This window comes from Salvelinus sp. IW2-2015, linkage group LG22, assembly GCF_002910315.2.
Source record: "Salvelinus sp. IW2-2015 linkage group LG22, ASM291031v2, whole genome shotgun sequence".
Taxonomy (NCBI): domain Eukaryota; kingdom Metazoa; phylum Chordata; class Actinopteri; order Salmoniformes; family Salmonidae; genus Salvelinus; species Salvelinus sp. IW2-2015.
Genome location: NC_036862.1, coordinates 35,754,792 through 35,776,923, shown reverse-complemented (window position 1 = coordinate 35,776,923; position 22,132 = coordinate 35,754,792). Strand labels below are relative to the sequence as shown.

General features: G+C 44.3%; 1 protein-coding gene across 1 annotated transcript in view; it reads right to left on the bottom strand.

The window, feature by feature from the left end:
- LOC111982742 (roundabout homolog 1-like) overlaps positions 1 to 2,340 on the bottom strand; it is a 285,840-nt gene extending 283,500 nt beyond the window's left edge. The window contains exon 1 of the mRNA XM_024014341.3: positions 1,853 to 2,340. Within this exon, the coding sequence (XP_023870109.1) occupies positions 1,853 to 2,129 (277 nt within the window). The 5' untranslated portion in view covers positions 2,130 to 2,340. The remainder of the gene's footprint in view (positions 1 to 1,852) is intronic.
- Positions 2,341 to 22,132: the final 19,792 nt, after the last annotated feature.

The following is a 22,132-nucleotide window of genomic DNA, read 5'->3' as shown; positions in this document are numbered from 1 at the left end:
TTTTTATGGCGATTTTGGAGCAGTGGCTTCTTCCTTGCTGATCACCCTTTCAGGTTATGTCGATATAGGAGTCGTTTTACTGTGGATATAGATACTTTTGTACCTGTTCCCTCTAGCATCTTCACAAGGTCCTTTGCTGCTGTTCTGGGATTGATTTGCACTTTTCGCACCAAAGAATCTCTAGGAGACCGAACACGTCTCCTTCCTGAGCAGTATGATGGCTGCGTGGTCCCATGGTCCATGGTCCCAATTTTTTTATGAGATCTTGGTTGATTTATTTTGATTTTCCCATGATGTCAAGCAAAGACACACTGAGTTTGAAGGCAGGTCTTGAAATACATCCACAGGTACACCTCCAATTGACTCAAATTATGACAATTAGCCTATCAGACGCTTTTAAGGCCATGACATAATTTTCTGGAATTTTCCAAGCTGTTTAAAGGCACAGTCAACTTAGTGTATGTAAACTTCTGATCCACTGGAATTGTGATACAGGGAATTATAAGTGAAATAATCTGTCTGTAAACAATTGTTGGAAAAATTACTTGTGTCATGTCCAAAGTAGATGTCCTAACCAACTTGCCAAAACTTTAGTTAACAAGAAATTTATGGAGTGGTTGAAAAACGAGTTTTAATGACTCCAAGTGTATGTCAACTTCTGACTTCAACTGTAGGACCTTCCACCCCCACCTGGGATATGGATGCCTGATGAAGACCTAGGGGTCYAAACGTTGTAAATAAATATCACCTGGGAGCATGAGCAGCAGTGTGCAGCGTTTTCCTGTCTGTTTTCTATGAGTTTGCCTACAACTCCAGCACCTGAGGTAAGTAGCTGGATGTGCGTATGTTCTTCAGCTTTTGTACTATCCCTCATCTCCCCACAGAGCCCTCTAGCCCTGGGAGACACTGTCTATGTCAACTGAAACACCAGTCAGCACACCGAGCCTACGTCTCCCACAATTCTCCTCTTTCTGTACTCATGAATGTGAACTTATTCTGTAGTCTCTGCTGATATATTCACAACATGGTCAACATGTTTTATTACGTTTCCTTTATGTAGGGATGGAGCTCAGAGGGAGACACAGGCAGTTTGCTTTATTCAGTTACTCTCCGTTTTCTGTGTATTAACATGGTATACAGCTAACAGGGGAATTCTTAATCCCTATAGAAGATGTCTGCACTGAAATCTTCCCATAAAATGCATATTGTAATCCCTCTGATTACTATAGGGAATAGGAGGTTTATATACAGTACCAGGTGTGACATAACATGTTTCATATGATCTGCCATTTATTCACTCCAAGTTTAGAATGAAAGTGACAGTTGCRATGCAGAAAATAACATCATGATTAAAACGTTCAAACCCACGTCCTTCCGTTAATCACCATTGTGCCTCACCCAGTGTAATCATTTCCTCCAACCTCACATTTTGCATGACTAACGTTTCACAAAGACAACTTTGAGCAGCATAAAGACTTACAGATGGATGGATAGAGAGAGAGAACATTTGAAATCTCAAGACAAGAGAGCCTATGACAGAAAAGTATGTGTAGCAATAAGAAATGGAGAAAGACGACTGGACATGACAGAGCAATTGGAAACATTTAACTCAGTCAATGCAGGGGATGATTTGAAGAGCAATTCATGAATTCCGAATTATTCATGAACTGATTTCAATTCCCTTCCTGAACTCACTTTCCCAAAGCTCCAACCTATCCTTGTCTCTTATACACATCTAGATGTGTATAAGAGACAGCACACACACACACACACACACACACACACACACACACACACACACACAGTAGAAATAGTTGACCATAGTAACAGGAAACAGCAGTAGTATTAGTACCTGTGTAGCCCAGGGAGTTGTCATCCTCGTGTTCTGAGGTGGGGGCCGGCGTGGCCCCTTCACTGGCCCCTTCCTGAGTGGCCGCGCCCGTGTCTGTCGGAAATAACACCACAGGGACTGAGACCACTGGCAGACTCTCATCACCGGACACGGCCAGTGCCCATGACCCTATGCCCATCTGGCACAGGCAGCACCACACACTCAGCAGTGCCAGGCTCAGAGGGTGCCACTGCCCACCCACCCTATACCCTCCGTGGGAGAGACCACCCACCCACATCCCTGGCTGTATCCAAGATCCAACAGTCTTCAAAATAATATCCAACGAGACTCTGACTGAGACAATAATAATCCTGGACAGTAGTACCACAGTGTGTCAATCAGCTGCCTTTTATAGTTCAGTCAGGGAATGCTGTCAGCCTCAATGGGAGAGAGCTGTGAGACTGAAGTGTTGTCTATCTCCTAGGATCTCGATTGGTGTGTCCCCATGCTGCGTTGTGGTGGTTGTGGTGTGTGTGCAGAATGGGAGTCCCTCTATCCTCCCAAAAGCCATGACTGGCTGCACTCCTGTGGGACCATATGGGCAGGGCAGAGTAGGGAGGGTTAGGGCACTCCTACCCTGACTCAGGACCCCACCATACACACACCTACACACTCACACACACTCACACACGCACAGACACACATACTGATGCTGAAACTTCTTTTTACAGCCAATTAACTGCTAATCAGTCCTTTTGATTGTGGTCCCTCTCCCATCACATCAGTATTGTGGCTGACTGTCTCTTCAGCAGACAGGGTGACAGGTTTTGGCTGTGTGACAGGCTGTGTGAGGGTGGGACAGATGGGGGGAGGAGAGAGGGGAGGGGGTGAGGGAGGCCAAGAGGGCTGGGCGTATGGCTAATGGGGAGATGGGGGCCATTGGGGGCCACTGTGCCCTCACGATGGGTAGCCGTGGGATAAATCAGCCTGGGCCATGCCCACTCTCATTGTGGGCCGCTGACAGGGGGTTAATTTGGGCTGGGGGGAGGTGAGGGGGGTTAATAAAAGGAGGTCTAAACCATCCAGCTGACTGAAAGGCAGTCTGTCGGAAGTGTCTGTATCCTCAATAGGATCTGGCATCAGTGGGGAAAAATAGCAGACGGGGTGACTGAATAGATCATTGGAGAGCACCTTGGATCACTAGACTGTGTAGCAATATGACCCCTATTCCCTTTGTCTTAGTTATTTCTACAGAAGTCTGACAGCATTAAGAAACATAGCATTTTGAATGAACACGATAAATACAGTATGACAAGGCTAAAAAACAGTTTTGACAAATTTGGCGACAAGAAAACAACATACGAGAGACATGTTGGAGAGGCGTTCCACATGAATGGAGTGGTCCTGCTCCCTACTGGTCCTGTAGTGTTGTAGTTAGAGCAACGCTGGGACAGTTTAAAGGCCCCATGCTGGGACCATCCTATTATCAGACACTTCTCTCTCTCTGCGCTGTGTTACTGTTTACGCAAACAAGTGTCTCTGCTCTGCTCCAACTGACAACACTACTGGAGAGAGGAGGGGAGGCAACAACACACACAGAACCACGCACATATATACACAGATACGGCTCAACACAGAATGGAACATAGACAAGGWTCGGAAGCAGGCTCAACACAGAATGGAACACAGATAAGATTCTGAAGCAGGCTCAACACAGAATGGAACACAGATAAGATTCMGAAGCAGGCTCAACACAGAATGGAACACAGATAAGATTCTGAAGCAGGCTCAACACAGAATGGAACACAGATAAGATTCTGAAGCATGTTCAACACAGAATGGAACACAGACATCCAGGAAAACAGAACGAGTTTCCTTGTCTGTCTGTCTGATTTAGGTTTTGACACATAATGACAGTGTTTCCCAAACCTGGTCCTCCAGTATSCCCAACATTACACATTTTTATTGTAACCTTGGACAATCACACGTGATTCAACTTGTCAACGAATCATCAAGCCCTCAATGAGTTGAATGAGGTGTGTTTCTCAAGGCCTACAACGAAGCTGTGCACTGTTAGAGGTACTCGAGGACCAGGGTTGGGAAACACTGTATTATGACACCAGTTCCAGGATAAACAAGATCTCTGACGTTGTTGTTGCGTTGTCATCAACACTTCTAAAGCAGATTAATTACATCCTGCCTCTGGCAAATCTTCATTTGGAAAATGACAGTGAATGCAGCAAAAGACATGGGTGGCATTTATAACCMAATTAAAAAAACATAACAAATCATTTGTTCAATCTGTTTTAAATAGCATTAACCATCTTTGACCTTAAAAATGAAACAGTTTCAAATCAACATAACACCAGTAAAGGGTTATATAACGATATTTTCCCCAGGAATATGCAAGAGAAAGCCCCATACAGCAGCAGAGACCCAGAGGTGATTTCACTACCTATAGAGAGCACTGTCACCCAAACACCTTGACAGTTTAAAACAGGGTACAGTAGGTCTTTCATTTCAAGAGGTTCTTGATTCTCATATTGTCCATTTCCCTGTGCTTTCGGTCTCGTCCTGCTAACTCTGTAGTGCACCTGTTTTCTTTTTGGCCTCCTCTCAGTCGTTCTATGGGTGGTCCAAAGCCAGGCTCCAATTAAAGGCCACTTCAGAGTTAATTAACAGGTGGTGTACCCAGCTGCCCCAGGGCTCTTGGACAAAAACACAGGAGCCCTCTGGACCCCTCACTGCCCCACCTCCAACCCCTCCAGTCACAGAGCTGTGCCATATCTCATCTCCCCTGTTGGCTAATTACTATGGCCCATGTGCTGATAACCGATTGCTCTCAAACAGATACAAAGACATGCCTGCTCCTCCCCGGCCACCCCCGGCCAACCCCTCGTCCCCCATCCTCTCATCCCCCAGCCTCTCATCCCCACAGCACTCTTAACCACAAAATAAAAAACTAAAACACAATCACCAAAAAACACCACCAAAACCCAAATCAAAACACAACAACCCACAACCCAACCAATCCCAACACAACCCCACACACCCCAACAAAACCCACCCCAAAACACCATCCCCCATCCTCTCACCCCCCAGCCTGTCGTCCCCCAGACTCTCATCCCCGCAGCCGTCATCTCCACAGTCTAACACCAAAAGAGCAGCCTGTTTTCTGGGTCAGTCTCCACTCTACATGGACCTGGCCACAGGGCGCTGGACAATAGGATCTCTTTGTAGCTGATAGCCTCAACCCAGTGCCCAGCACTCACCGATCATACTGCTCTAAATAGAGCTTAAGAAACTTTGCAAAACACATTTTTGCTACTTATAATCCCTTTCTCCCCGAAACAGCAATGATCAGCTGTAGAGCACATCATGCACAGTGAAACATGGCAGCCCAGTCAGCCTGATTGCCTTTGCTATTGCTCTTGTGCTTCTCATTGTTTCTCATTGCTTAGGCTGACAAACGAGGTGGAGCAGGTAGTTGATGTGAATGGAGGAGCTGGCTGCTGCGTCATTGTTATCTTGTTGTGTATTGGCAGCAGTGGTTTGGCCTAGACAGTGGAGGTGATGGATGGTGTTTAAATGATGATTGTGTATGTGGAGTCTGACTTCAGGCCCTGAGCTTGTTAACTGCAGGGATGCTTGTTTGCAGTTTGATGAGTTCCTTCACGCTGTCTGACAGGAAGTGATGAACCAGGCTGTCATTAGCAACAACACTGTCAACATTTTCTTTGTGACACATATTTTTCTGCTTAAAGTGTAGGTAGGTTGACAAGAATTGATTTACATAAAGCAAACTAAAGAGAGGAAAGATGTTGGATGGGGATATTTATAGCTGCTAACTGAAAACCAAACACACCGTCATGTTCTCTTTCACTTCTTTCTTCCTCTCTATCTATTTGCTTTGTGCAGAGCCCAATCACAGCTGTCAACTGAATGTTTCTGGACAGGATGTATTCTCATTATGCTGGGCTTCAGTTCAATCATGTCTGCCTTACTGTATTACAAAAAAATAGACGCAAAAGAGAAAATGTGGAAAAGTGTACTTTGTGGTGAAGACAGTCGCTGCTCGCTTCATCTCTCTCCACACCCCTCCTCTCCACACGCCTCCTCTCCACACGCCTCCTCTCCACACCCCTCCTCTCCATACTGTCTCTCTCATTTCCATTTTGATTACACTTTCTGTGTTTTACCCAGGGCCATGCATCGCTAATGGGCTTTTAATCAAGCCTGGAGATATTGAAGGAAACACACACACAAAGAGCACACACCGCTGGATGAGAGGGAGAGTGAGAGAGGAACYGAGAGAGAGAGAGAGATGAAGGGATAGAGAGAGGGATGGAGGGAGAAAGGAGAGGGAGGGACGGACGGAGGGAGAGAGAGAGACGGAGGGAGAGAGAGAGAGCGAAAGAAAAGCACGTGAGCAAAAAAGATAGGTTTACCTGTCTTGATAGACAAATGTGCAAATGAAAGATAGTAACTCAAATGACAGCCATTAGACTACATATGTTCCGTCTTACACGAATCATAAACACAAATACTGTACTCCAATGTACCAACCCCAACATCATACCTACTTAGACCTTTCAAAGCCCAGACCAGAAATGAAGAATTCCTGAGTAAAAGGGGTGTGTCATTTCACTATGAGAATAACTGAAAGGGGTCAGCCCAGGGTCAAGGCCTAGCAGAGACAATGAGACAGACAGAGACAATGATCACCCAGGGATGGTTTAAAGGACTGAGACCACTGTAGCCCCTGTCTGTCCCCTGTGGATCCTAGTGTATGGCCTGTGGAGGAGGGAGGGGCTCACACCAGCCATAACCCTGTCAACTCAGGATTATGCATATGAAAGCGTCTCTGGCCCACCTCAAAACCACACAGTGTGTACGCCATTAATTACCACAATGAGGATTCTGCAGGGGTCGCTAGGGAAGCCTTTTTGTGTCCCTGTTATCTATGGAAACGGTCGGTGAGAAAGAATGCACAAGAGGGATCAAATGGTTTGCTGAGTGACCGTGGAGTGGTTAGCAACTGGTAAACAGTATGGCTAATGCAAAACTCAGATTGGGACATACTAGATTGGGACAGGAAAGCACCATAAGGATTTGTAATAATGTATCTGTCTTTAATCTTAGAAATGCACAAAGTGTGTATATCTACAGCACACATACTATGGGTGTATATTGTCTATAGTGTATTTGCAGAGCTAGTTTCCAGGTGCTGAGTGAATAGAGAGCAGTGTAGTCTGGTCCAAGACTGAATGATGTGCTGTCTATGAGSACTCCCCCAGGCCACCCCTAACATCTCCTCCTCTTCTCCACTTTCTCTCCATCCCTACAGATGCTKTCCCGACCTCTTTCCTCTCCATGGCAGACAAAATGTAATCACACTTTAGATGGGATCATTCTGAGACAAATATCATCAAGCCAGCATCAAGCTAGTTTTGATGAGAAAGTGGATGGGAACTTAACTTTGATTCTCTCTATTCTGACCAAAGTCAGCAAGTAATTTGAGATAAACACTGAGACACCAATATATTCTCTACACAAGAGTAACATTTTGTCAAGATATTTTTTTTTTAGTATTTTACAATATTGTTTGTGTGTGTGTGTGTGAGCGGGGGCATTACATAGAGCGTTACAATAATTATGTTTTCATGAGATAAAGATTTGAGTGATGATAATGAGATACACTACATGACCACAAATTGCTGCTATAACAGTCTCCACTCTTCTGGGAAGGATTTCCACTAGATGATGGAACATTGCTTCCATTCAGCCACAAGAGCAGTAGTGAGGTTGGGCACTGATGTTAGGTGTTTAGGCCTGGCTTGCAGTCGACGTTCCAATTCATCCCAAAGGTGTTCAATGGGGTTGAGGTTAGGGCTCTGTGCAGGCCAGTGTCATGACTTGCCCTTTTGGGTGGGAAGGATTTTCCAATTAAGGCCCCCCAGATCCCCCCCCCCCCTCTCTGACTACTATTTGTGAGAAGATGTGATGTTAGCCTTCTAAATGAGAGAATAGTTTTTTATATGAAGTCTTAACGAGTCAGTGACCACACCACGTGAGCACAGACATTATGTCGGCGTCATGTACGCCCCTTTTTCCAGAGTGCATAAAACCCCTCGTGAACAATTAACATTAGACCAGAGAACGTGAGGACGCAGTCTCTAGAGACCAGCGCGGACCGACAGGGTGAGCTGGAAGGTACGAAATGGTTAGGCACTCTGAACTTTCAACAGAGAAGAAGAACATCTCTATAGACGGCAGACAGCATGAAAGCGGTGGCTACATGGCTGAGAAATGGTTTAAAACTATAGACCAAGCTGGACGGACGGTGTGAACCGGACAGTTCAAATGGTTAGACTCTACAAAGACCAGTACACGGACAGCGTGTACGGACAGAAACTTTCTGAGTGAAGAAGATGAAGGCTACACAGGAATTTCAGTCTGCGCTGTTGAAGTACTTAGTATAAGCTCGACCAGAACCACCGGGTGGTCTCTCAAAGATCCATTCTAAAAACATTTCCCTATCAAAACGACAATCTGATGACGTCTGACATACCCATTATAAAGAGCTACGACTACGAAAGACTTTGATCTTTGACTTTGATCTTTCAATTTCCGCAACTTGCAGAACTTATTTACGTGCTGCTGTGCATTTTGTTGCTAACCTTACTTTACGGTTTTACTTTTTAATTACGTTTTATATTTTTTTGTTTTTCCCTCACTCAACTTTTTTTCATTCAACTTTTTCACTCCGGACGCTTTATCTGGACATGGTTCGTCAGGACCTCCAACAGCCGAAACTAAGTAGTAACATTAACATGATGCCTTCTAATTGCAGTCGCTGTACTCATAATATACAGGAGAACGATCGCCTTACGGCGAGGATAGCTGTGCTGCAAGCCCAGCTTCAGATGCAATCGTTAGTCATGGGTAATTTCAGTGTAGGAAAGGATGAAACAGCSTCTGTGCCACCAGTAAGTACAGATAGTAGTATAAATCCCCTCGCACGGTCCCCGCAGCCGGACAACTTTCTCATGGCTTCTAGAGGGAAATGATGTAGGAATGTTCAACCGGTGTCGCTCATTCAGCCGACAGAAACTTTCAACCGGTTCTCCCCATTAAGCAGCGCGTCGGAGTCGGAGTCAGAGGCCGAGGCTTCTCTGGTCTCTACTCCTCCCGTTATGGGGTCTGAGACGCCGAAGCCTCCCACCATTAGCTCTGACAAATTGAAAACCCTAGTCATTGGCGACTCCATTACCCGCAGTATTAGACTTAAAACGAATCATCCAGTGATCATACACTGTTTACCAGGGGGCAGGGCTACCGACGTTAAGACTAATCTGAAGATGGTGCTGGCTAAAGCTAAAACTGGCGAGTGTAGAGAGTATAGAGATATTGTTATCCACGTCGGCACCAACGATGTTAGGATGAAACAGTCAGAGGTCACCAAGCGCAACATAGCTTCAGCTAGAAAGATGTGTCGGCATCGAGTAATTGTCTCTGGCCCCCTCCCAGTTAGGGGGAGTGATGAGCTCTATAGCAGAGTCTCACAACTCAATCGCTGGTTCAAAACTGTTTTCTGCCCCTCCCAAAAGATAGAATTTGTAGATAATTGGCCCTCTTTCTGGGACTCACTCACAAACAGGACCAAGCCTGGCCTGTTGGGGAGTGACGGACTCCATCCTAGCTGGAGGGGTGCTCTCATCTTATCTACGAACACAGACAGGGCTCTAACTCCCCGAGCTCCACAATGAAATAGGGTTCAGGCCAGGCAGCAGGCTGTTAGCCAGCCTGCCAGCTTAGTGGAGTCTGCCACTAGCATAGTCAGTGTAGTCAGCTCAGCTATCCCCATTCAGACCGTGTCTGTGCCTCGAACTAGGTTGGGCAAAACTAAACATGGCGGTGTTCGCCTAAGCAATCTCACAAGAATAAAGACCTCCTCCATTTCTGCCATTATTGAAAGAGATCGTGATACCTCACATCTCAAAATAGGGCTACTTAATGTTAGATCCCTCACTTCAAAGGKAGTTATAGTCAATGAACTAATCACTGATCATAATCTTGATGTGATTGGGCTGACTGAAACATGGCTTAAGCCTGATGAATTTACTGTGTTAAATGAGGCCTCACCTCCTGGTTACACTAGTGACCATAACCCCCGCACATCCCGCAAAGGTGGAGGTGTTGCTAACATTTACGATAGCAAATTTCAATTTACAAAAAAAAAACWAATTWTTCGTCTTTTGAGCTTCTAGTCATGAAATCTATGCAGCCTACTCAATCACTTTTTACAGCTACTGTTTACAGGCCTCCTGGGCCATATACAGCGTTCCTCACTGAGTTCCGTGAATTCCTATCGGACCTTGTAGTCATAGCAGATAATATTCTAATTTTTGGTGACTTTAATATTCACATGGAAAAGTCCACAGACCCACTCCAAAAGGCTTTCGGAGCCATCATCGACTCAGTGGGTTTTGTCCAACATGTCTCTGGACCTACTCACTGCCACAGTCATACTCTGGACCTAGTTTTGTTCCWTGGAATAAATGTTGTGGATCTTAATGTTTTTCCTCATAATCCTGGACTATCGGACCACCATTTTATTACGTTTGCAATCGCAACAAATAATCTGCTCAGACCCCAACCAAGGAGCATCAAAAGTCATGCTATAAATTCTCAGACAACCCAAAGATTCCTTGATGCCCTTCCAGACTCCCTCTGCCTACCCAAAAATCAGTTAACCACCTAACTGAGGAACTCAATTTAACCTTGCACAATACCCTACATGCAGTTGCACCCCTAAAAACTAAAAACATTTGTCATAAGAAACTAGCTCCCTGGTATACAGAAAATACCCAAGCTCTGAAGCAAGCTTCCAGAAATTAGGAACGGAAATGGCGCCACACCAAAATGGAAGTCTTCCGACTAGCTTGGAAAGACAGTACTGTGCCGTATTGAAGAGCCCTCACTGCTGCTCGATCATCCTATTTTTCCAACTTAATTCAGGAAAATAAGAACAATCCAACATTTATTTTTGATACTGTCGCAAAGCTAACTAAAAAGCAGCATTCATCAAGAGAGGATGGCTTTCACTTCAGCAGTAATACATTCATGAACTTCTTTGAGGAAAAGATCATGATCATTAGAAAGCAAATTACGGACTCCTCTTTAAATCTGCGTATTCCTCCAAAGCTCAGTTGTCCTGAGTCTGCACAACACTGCCAGGACCTAGGATCAAGTTTTTTAATACTATATCTCTTGACACATTGATGAAAATAATCATGGCCTCTAAACCTTCAAGCTGCATACTGGACCCTATTCCAACTAAACTACTGAAAGAGCTGCTTCCTGGCCCTCCTATGTTGAACATAATAAACGGCTCTCTATCCAGCGGATGTGTACAAAACTCACTAAAAGTGGCAGAAATAAAGCCTCTCTTGAAAAAGCCAAACGACCCAGAAAAAAAAAAAWAAWACTATCAGCCTKTATCGAATCTCCCATTCCTCWCAATTTTTTTTGAAAAAGCTGTTGCGCAGTAACTCACTGCCTTCCTGAAGATAAACAATGTATACAAAATGCTTCAGTCTGGTTTTAGTCCCCATCATAGCACTGAGACTGCACTTGACATTTTAATGGCGTCAGACCGAGGCTCTGCATCTGTCCTTGTGCTCCTAGACCTTAGTGCTGCTTTTGATACCATCGATCACCACATTCTTTTGGAGAGATTGGAAACCCAAATTGGTCTACATGGACAAATTCTGGCCTGGTTTAGATCTTATCTGTCAGAAAGATATCAGTTTGTCTCTGTGAATGGTTTGTRCTCTGACAAATCAACTGTAAATTTCGGTGTTCCTCAAGGTTCCGTTTAGGACCACTATTGTTTTCACTATATATTTTACCTCTTGGGGATGTCATTCGAAAACATAATGTTAACTTTCACTGCTATGCGGAGAACACAGCTGTACATTTCAATGAAACATGGTGAAGCCCCAAAATTGCCTCGCTGGAAGCCTGTGTTTCAGACATAAGGAAGTGGATGGCTGCAAACTTTCTACTTTTAAACTCGTACAAAACAGAGATGCTTATTCTAGGCCGCAAGAAACAAAAAGATCTTCTGTTGAATCTGACAATGAATCTTGATGGTTGTACAGTCGTCTCAAATAAAACTGAAGGACTCGGCCGTTACTCTGGACCCTGATTCTCTTTTGACAGAACATATCAAGACTGTTTTCAAGGAAAGCTTTTTTCCATCTACGTAATATTGCAAAAATTGAAACTTTCTGTCCAATAAATTATGCAGAAATATGTATCCATGCTTTTGTCACTTCTAGGTTAGACTACTGCAATGCTCTACTTTCCGGCTACCCGGATAAAGCAATAAATAAACTTTCAGTTAGTGCTAAATACCGGCTGCTAGAATCCTGACTAGAACCAAAAAATGTGATCATATTTACTCCCAGTGCTAGCCTCCCTACACTGTTGTTAAGGAAGGGCTTGATTTCAAGGTTTTACTGCTAACCTACAAAGGATTACAAGGGCCTGCTCTACTATTCTTATCCGATTTGGTCCTGCCGTACATACCTACACGTTACGCTACGGTCACAAGACGCAGGTCTCCTAATTGTCGCTAGAATTTCTAAGCAAACAGTTGGAGGCAGGGCCTTCTCCTATAGAGCTCCATTTTGTTATGGAATGGTCTGCCTACCCATGTGAGAGACCGCGACTCGGTCTCAACTTTAACGTCTTTATTGAAGACTCATCTCTTCAGTAGGTCCTATGATTGAGTGTAGTGCTGGCCCAGGAGTTGTGAAGGTGAACGGAAAGGCCACTGAAGCAACGAACCGCCCTTACTGTCTCTGCTGGCCGGTTCCCTCTCTCTCCACTGGATTCTCTGCCTCTAACCCTATTACAGGGGCTGAGTCACTGGCTTACTGGTGCTCTTCCCATGCCGTCCCTAGGAGGGGTGCGTCACTTTGAGTGTGGTGTTGAGTCACTAACGTGGTCTTTCCTGTCTGGGTTTGTCCTGTGTCCTGGTGAATTTAAGTATGCTCTCTCTAATTCCTCTTTCTTTCTTTCTCTCTCTCGAGGAACCCTGAGCCTAGGACTATGCCTCAGGACTACCTGGCATGATGACTCCTTGTTGTCCACCTGGCCGTGCTGCTACTCCAGTTTCAACTGTTCTGCCTGCGGCTATGGAACCCTGACCTGTTCCCTGTGATTACTATTATTTGACCATGCTGGTCATTTATGAACGTTTGAACATCTTGGCCATGTTCTGTTTTAATCTCCACCCGGCAAAGCCAGAAGAGGACTGACCACCCCTCATAGCCTGGTTCCTCTCTAGGTTTCTTCCTAGGTTTTGGTATTTCTAGGAAGTTTTTTCTAGCCACCGTGCTTCTACACCTGCATTGCTTGCTGTTTGGGGTTTTAGGCTGGGTTTCTGTACAGCACTTACATATACCAGCTGATGTAAAAAGGGCTATATAAATACATTTTATTTTATTTGATCTCTGGGGAACACAACCAGAGACTTCTATATCAGCTGATGTAAGAAGGGCTATATAAATACATTTTATTTAATTTGATCTCTGGGGAACACAACCAGAGACTTCTGATGAATTACTCTCCAGAGTAAATGGACCGGGCGATTTCAACAGAGAGAGACGACAAGACATACAAGCGTAAATATGTACATTGCAATTATTTCGAATGAGCGGKCGTTCATTTGCAAAGTATTAGCATTTCCATGAGCATAGTTATCAACTGTATATAGTGGGTCCATTCTGTCTTTCCCACTCTTTATCTGGCCCTACCCCTTTCCATTGTCTACCAAGCCGTCATATCGTGTTTAGTCCACTAGGGACTTTTCATTGCATGATGTAGTAATCAGTGTGTAAGCTATTCTGTTTGTGTGTTTATGTAATTCTGTGTGATTATTTAGTTAGTAAATAAATAATTAAGCCAATTTGTATWTCGCTGATTCTTCATTTATGCTAGGGTTCGTGCAGATATCCAAGGATTTTGCGACATTCACAATGAGACTGAAGGTAAATAAGAATGAATGAATTGACATTGACTAATATTACTAATATTGACTAATATTAATATTCATATCTTTACAGTTTAGTAGGGAGATAGTAACTCGTTAAATAACTTTTTCTGTGGTGCCCCAAATTACTACTTAATTAATTGTTACATGAGTAATTTAATTGCGTAATGATTTGACGTGATATGTAATTAGTTTAGAAAATAATAGTCAAACACATTAATGATAGTCAAGACACGACACCAGTCAAGTTCTTCCACACCAATCTCGACAAACCATTTCTGTATGGGCCTCGATTTGTGCACAGGGGCATTGTCATGCTGAAACAGTAAAGGGCCTTCCCCAAARTGTTTCCACAAAGTTGGAAGCACAGAATTGTCTATAATGTCATTGCACGCTGTAGAGTTAGATTTCCATTCACTGGAACTAAGGGGCCTAGCCTGAACCTTGAACCTCCTCCACCAAACTTTACAGTTGACACTATGCATTCGGGCAGGTAGCGTTCTCCTGGCATCCGCCAAACCCAGATTTGTCCGTCAGACTGCCAGATGGTGAAGCGTGATTCATCACCCCAGAGAARGCGTTTCCACAGCTCCAGAATCCAATGGCGGCAAGCTTTACACCACTCCAACCAACGCTTGGCATTGCGCATGGTGATCTTAGGCTTGTGTGCATCTGCTCGGCCATGGAAACCCATTTCATGAAGCTCCCGACGAACAGTTATTGTGCAGATGTTGCTTCCAGAGGCAGTTTGGAACTCGGTAGTGAGTGTTGCAACCYAGGACAGATGATTTTTATGGGCTATGCYCTTCAGCACTCGCCAGTCCCGTTCTATGAACTTGTGTGGCCTACCACTTCGCAGCTGAGACATTTCCACTTCACAATAACAGCACTTACAGTTGACCGGAGCAGCTCTAGCAGGGCATAKATTTGACYAACTGAAAAGGTGGCATCCTATGACGGTGCCACGTTGAAAGTCACTGAGCTCTTCAGTCAGGGCATTTTACTGCCAATGTTTGTCTATGGAGATACACCTGTCAGCAACGGTGTGGCTGAAATAACCGAATCCACTAATTTGAAGMTGCGTCCACATACTTTTGTATATATAGTGTAATTAGGCTGACAAGTAATTTGGTTCCAATGGTTTCCAATGAGAAAACCCTACTGGAGTGTAAAGGAAAATGCACCAGAAAAGTTCACATTAAAATATAGTATTCATGTTTTGTCACTGCTTTATTGATCAATGGCCAGATTGTTGCTCCTGTCCTGACAGTCGTTTCTCCTGTCCTGACAGTTGTTACTCCTGTCCTAACAGTTGTCCTCCTGTCCTGACAGTTGTTTCTCCTGTCCTGACAGTTGTTTCTTCCTTGTCCTAACAGTTTGTTCCTCCTGTCCTGACAGTTGTTCTACCTGTCCTGACAGTTGTTCCTCCTGTCCTGAACAGTTGTTTCTCCTGTCCTGACGTTGTTTCTCCTGTCCTAACAGTTGTCCTCTCTGCCTGACAGTTGTCCTCTGCACTGACGGTTGTTTCCTCCTCGTTGTCTCCGTTCTGACAGTTGTCCTCCGTCTGACAGTGTTTCTCCTTCCTAACAGTGTCCTCTGTCCTGACAGTTGTTCTCTGTCCTGACAGTTGTCGCTCCTGTCCTGACAGTTGTTTCTCCTGTCCTGACAGTTGTTTCTCCTGTCCTAACATTGTCTCCTGTCTAACGTTGTCTCCGTCCTGACAGTTGTTCCTCCTGTCCTGACGTTGTTTCTCCTGTCCAACAGTTGTCCCTCTCCTGTCCCTTGACGTTGTTCTCCTGTCCTGACGGTTGTTCCTCCCTCGTCTGACAGTTTGTTTTTCTGGCTGTCCTAACAGTTGTCCTCCTGTCCTGAAAAGTTGTTCCCTGTCCTGACGGTTGTTTTCTCTGTCCTTCGACAGTTGTCCCTCCTGTCCCTGACAGTTGTCCTCCTGTCCTGACAGTTGTTTCTCCTGTCCTAACAGTTGTCCTCCTGTCCTGACAGTTGTTCCTCCTGTCCTGGCGGTTGTTTCTCCTGTCCTGACGGTTGTTACTCCTGTCCTGACAGTTATAGAGCAATTGTGTGCTCCCTCTCATCTCATTCAGAAATCACTTTGATTACAGAGAACTGAATAAACAAGTCAGACTCTTGTTTCCAAGTTGGCAGAGGAGTTGACTCCTTTCCTCTCACAATATGTGTTGATAATTGTGGTTAAATAAAAGCACAACTGTCAGGGAAGAAAAATGTGTAATTTTGTATTGCTGACAGATTGTTCCAGAGCGCATCCAGTAACCACAGAAAGAATAATACAGGTTAGCGMTTTCATCATYAATCTTGTTCTGGAGGCAGTTCTGCAGTGGTCACTAGCTAGCACAGCAACAAAGTKATAAAATCATAACATTTTAATCCTAACACWAACCTTAACCACACTGCTAACCCTGACGCCTAAACCTGACCTTAGATTAAGACCAAACGGCAAATCTTAGTTTTCATGATTTTTTACAATAMASACAATTGTGACTTTGCAGCTGGCCAATCTAAGGGGAAATCGCTCAGTTTTGTCTCCAGGGCAAGACTCATGACAGTAAACGTCAACCTGCAGAACAAACAAAGCTGATTGGCTTGTGGAGTGGTACATGATGTCACTGCCGTGCAATGCCTATTTTCACTCAAATACCAGTGCCAGACACCAAAGTAGCACATAATAACAGTTTTGTCTTCCGTGCTACAGTTTTGACAGTCCTACAGTAATAACCATCTGTGAGATGAAGATATTTATCATTTCCATTTTTTGCTAATATCCGAACAACCAAACTGCAGTTATGTTCTTGAACCACTTGAGTTCAAGAGTATCTCTGTCTACGGAAAACTGAAACACCACTGTGACGAGTGTCAGGGGTCTTACTCTAACAAGGCTGGGAAGCTGAGACAAGCACGTTCAGACCTGCCAAAAGCCCCATATGTCCATCTCTGTGATACCACATGACATGTCCCATCACAGTTTAAACATGCACTGGTGTGAGAGAAAGAGAGAGAGAAGTGGGGAAAGAGAGAGAATTCCATAGAGAATACTTCTCCAAAAGGACCAGATGGGGGCCGTCAGGGGCGAGGAGATTGGAGGGGCGTGGTAAAAAGAGAGCTTGTAGTCCGTTAGCCTGTCCTCTCTTGGCGGCCGGCCGGCCAGCGTTACAGCTAGGCAACATGACAAATGTGCAGCTTGTCGCAGAGCGTAGACTCCACCACAGCTGACAAATCACTGACCTTCTCTTACTTTCCAACACACACACAATATATGGGATTAACACCACCTCATCTCAGCTTTGAAAAGTTCCAGGTTATTTCAGGAGTTCATAAGTATTCTCTTTGGGTGCCTCATTTCTCTTCAATCTGCGAACTGCCAACCTCCTTACGGTAAACCAATCAGTAGCTCCCACGTGAAGGGGAAAGAGTTGTCATGGTTTTTCCTGCTACGTTAAATGAGTTTAGGGGGCAGTGGAGCGTGTCATTCAGACCTCATTTCAGGACTGTGGCACCCGTTGTGACAAACTACGATAACCGCATTTAGCAGTTCTGCATCATATGGTTTCTTTACTTGTTGACTGTCAAACTAAGGGACAGACGGCCAGACATTGCAGACAAACACAGACGTGCAAGCACACACAGACTCACATTCAACTCTCTGAAAGTTAAAGGAGTTAAAAAATCTATGCGGATGAAGGTGTTGATTTTTGTAAATGCGCACCAGGTAGACTAGCAGTTAAGAACGTTGGGCCAGTAACCTAACGGTTGCGGTTTCTAACGCCCAAGCCGACTAGGTGAAAAATCTGCCGATGTGCCCATGAGCAAGGCACTTAACCCTAATTGCTCCTGTAAGTCGCTCTGGATAAGAGATGACACATTTTTAGGGTGTGCGTGTACCAAAGACTGGACAAAGAATAGGGCGGCGCACGATTGGCCCAGCGTCGTGCGGCTTAGGGTTTGGCCGGAGTAGGCCTGTCATTGTAAATAAGAATTTGTTCTTAAATAAAGGTTAGATCAAAAAATAAATAMAAATAAAATAGGTGTACTACAGCCGCCTCTCACCACCTCCATGCCCTGGAGCTGCTGCTGTCAAGACCACGATGGATCTGGGGGAATTCTACAGCTTTTAATTAGGCAGTAAGAGAAAACAACCTCATCTGTCTGATGTGACGACATGAAGCTGGCACAAACATCTCCCACTTCTGAGAGGCTGTGTTATGGTGCAAACAAATGAGGAATCACCACATGTACTGTACGTTGATTGGGCAGTGTTGAGTGGTGTCAACGTGTAATTGTCCATGAACTGCACCTTGACTCCTCTCAACCTTTGAATGAAAACAAATTGGTCATTATTCTAGTTGAGGCAGACAAATTAATGTTAATTCCTGACTTGAGTTTAACGGGAGAATTGTGGTCTTAACTGGAGCATAGCCTTTCCATAGACTGTAGTCGGCCATCACAGATGACCAGACTTCCGTGTGTGTGCTTATATCATAGTGAGTGTCAGACATGGCCTCAATCTCAAATTACTGGGCTGTTCAAAGAAGTGTAATCCAACTCTATACCACAAGTGTGCTTTCTCATTCCCAGTTCTCTCCCAAAATGTGTTGGTCTATAAACATTTATTTTCTGGAAAAGTCATTTGTTTGTCCATTGGTCATGACTCGACTAATACGCCACAATACCACAATGTCAAATACAATGTTATTTCTATGTTCAGATTTTCAATGTCTAGAAAAAATTGTTTCAATACTCACGCTATCATTAAGCAATGTTATTGGTCTGATGGTGTTTGTGTAACAGTGTTAATGGTATACCCAGGGTTCTCCTATATGACTCTTATAGTGTTWACACAGGCCGTGGTTATTTCTACATATATTCCTGTGAACCAAAACCTGATGACTAATATTCAAATATGGCCAATAAACATGTACTTGCTAGGAACCTCTCCTTCATKATTTCCAGTTGGAAAACACACAGACAAGTTGTTTTGCTTGTATGTCAGTCACCACCAGCTCAGTCACCATCTGATCTGAAATCAGGCAAGCTGAAAAAAACAGCACAGCAGACACTATCACCCCTCTCCAGACTTCTCTCTCCCTCTGCACCTTCTCTCGCTCCCACAGATCTGTGCTTGTCGTTTGGGGGACATGTGTATGCAAATCTGAGGAACACAGACTGAATATTCACAGTCAGATGAGAGTCCTCAGATAAACCAACTCACGTCCTCAATCTGTACAACATTGGTTAGAGGAGATAGAAATGAGCCTGTGTGAAGAGTGAAAAAAAACATGGCAGGCGTCTGGCCAACTTCTCTAATGATCTTCTCTGTGTAGGAGTGGATCAATACCGTAGCTTAGTTACCAGAGGCTGTGCCAACACCTTGATGATGTCTGCTACAACGTGTCCACAGATAGATGGTGCAACCACAAAGGGGCCATAAAGAGACAGGCTAAWTCATCAGTCTTACACAACTAGCCATGTTCTCTCACTGGACTAACTTTAGGCAGGGAACATTGGTTCACAGTTAAGTAAGAGTTATCGTTTTGTCCGRGGAATTGCTTTGATTTCCCCAGAGTGACGTTGAAAGGAGATCACTGGGCTCTGTACAAGTTMTTCAAATGACTGTGTGGATTATTTGTGGTATCATCATGTTTGGCTAAAACAAGTTAGTTATGGATCAGTGTTTCAAGACAACACTATCTCACTAAAAAGGAATATGAATCTTCTTTGCCAGAAAGAGCAGGATGGGATTCCCCTTCAGTTTCTTCCTATAAGCTTGTCCTTGGCACTGTCTCCTCGGTTTACTATTTAGGGATTTTAAGTTTAGATTTTGTAAAGCACTGGGTGACGAATGTATTGGTAAGAAAATATTAACGCTGTACAAATCACATTTGATGGATTGAGTGATTTTGACGAAACTGAAGGGTTGTGAGAAAATAAACCTATTTCACCTGAGGGAAGGAGTGAGTGGGAGTCGAAATTACAAAGTGATCCTGAAAGATTTACAATGTGAGAGTTCAGTATGTCCCCACTTTGACCGAAAAATCATATGTTTACTTGTCCCCATGGAATGCGTAGATTGCACAGGAGGTTGGTGGCACCTTAACTGGGGAGGACGGGCTCGTGGTAATGACTGGAGTGGAATCAGTGGAATGTTATCAAATACATCAAACCAATGGTTTCCATGTGTTTGATGCCATTCCATTTACTCCGTTCCAGCCATTATTATGAGCTGCATCCACTGGTAGAATCAATGGTAAAGCATTTAAGAATAATAGTTTCTAACTCTGTGACTCTGTAGCGATACATCTCCTTTCCACCCATCTACATGGAATAGAGGTTGTCCCATGTTAGGACTACACCGCAATCCTCGCTCAACTCTAAATATGTCTGATGACTATATGGCCCTGTGTAAACCTGAATAACAAGATCACCACACTCTGTCCAACTCTGTCACTTTACCAAATCAAGACTTGTTTTCACTTGATATGCTGCCAGAGGGCCCTCAGACTAATGTCAGGGTAATTATAGGCCATAAAACTATTCAGAAAGTTTCATAAGGTTTTCCCTTGTAACTCATTTAAACATATAATATTGTCAGAGAGGGATTTACTATCCAGTCCTACTGGCTTTCAGAGAGATATCTATCATTCATACAACTATCAAGCAGCTGTTTTCTCCTGACGGCATCATTACCCAATGATGTACTATTCAACTACTGAATCCAAAACGATACACATTCAAATTCATGCATCTCATATAACTCATATGGAAATCATATCTGGTGTTCATCTAGTGTCTTAGTGAACCTTAAATAGCAGCCTTCTTTTCCCTGCCAATATCACCATTATTCCACAGGCGTCTGACCAGCACTTGTGCAACCCGCTGAGTTTCACTTTATTACTTGGCTCATCTCAGTTTTCACTCTCAATGGATCAAATGGGTGATTCTGTATGGGTGATTGTTGTGGGTGATTCTATGGGGGTGATTCATGTAGGTGGTTTTCTGTAGGGTGATTTCTGTAGGGTGATCGTGGGAGTAGATTCTGTAGGCTGATTGTGTAGGGTGATTAGTGGGGTTGATTCTGTAGGGTGATTCTATGATTGGGGTGATTGATCTGAGTGATTCTGTAGTGGGTGATTCTATGGGTGTGATTCTGAAGGGTGATATGTGGGGTGATTCTGTAGGGTGAGTCAGTAGGGTGGATTCTATGGGGTGATTGTGTAGGTGATTATGTGGGTGATTATGTGGGGTGATTGGTGAGGTTATTCTGTAGGTGTCCATGTGGGGTGATTGTGTGAGGTGATCTGGTAGGGTGATTCTGTGGGGTGATTCTGTAGGTGATTATGTGGGGTGATTCTGTGGGGTTGATTATCTGTGGGGTGATTGTGTGGAGTGATTCTATGGGTGATTCTGAAGGGTGATTATGTGGGGTGATTCTGTAAGGTGGTTCATTGTAGGGGTGATTTGTGGGGTGATTCTGTAGGGTGATTTTGTGGGGTGATTCTGAAGGGTGATTACTGTGGGGTGATTCTGTAAGGTGGTTCTGTAGGGTGATTAGTGGGGTGACTTCTGTAGGTGATTATTGTGGGGTGATTCTGTAGGGTGATTCGTGTTGGAGTGGTTTAATGGGGTGATTCTGAAGGGTGATTTTGTAGGGTGATTCTGTAAGGTGGTTCTGTACGGGTGATTATGGGGTGATTCTGTAGGGATGTTTGTGGGGTGATTCTGTAGGGTGATTTTGTTGGGGTGATTCTGTAGGGTGATTTTGTGGGGTGTTCTGTAGGGTGGGTTCTGCAGGTTGATTCTATGGGGTGATTCTGTAGGTGATTATGTGGGGTGATTTTTAGGGTGATTCTGTAGGGTGATTCTGTGGGGGTGATTCTGTAGGGTGATTTTGTGTGGGTGATTCTGTAGGGTGATTTGTGGGTGATTCTGTAGGGTGGTTCTGCAGGTTGATTCTATAGGGTGATTCTGTGGTGATTTGTGGGGTGATTATGTGGGGTGATTCTGTAGGGTGATTCTGGTGGGGGATTATGTAGGGTGATTTTGTTGATGTTTGATTGTTTCTTTCTGTAGGGTGAATTGTGGGGTGATTGTGTGAGTTGATTCTGTAGGGTGATTTCTGTGGGGTGATTCCGTAGGGTGATTTGTGGGGTGATTATGTGAGGTGATTCCTATGGGTGACTTGTGGGGGTGATTGCGTGTGGAGTGGA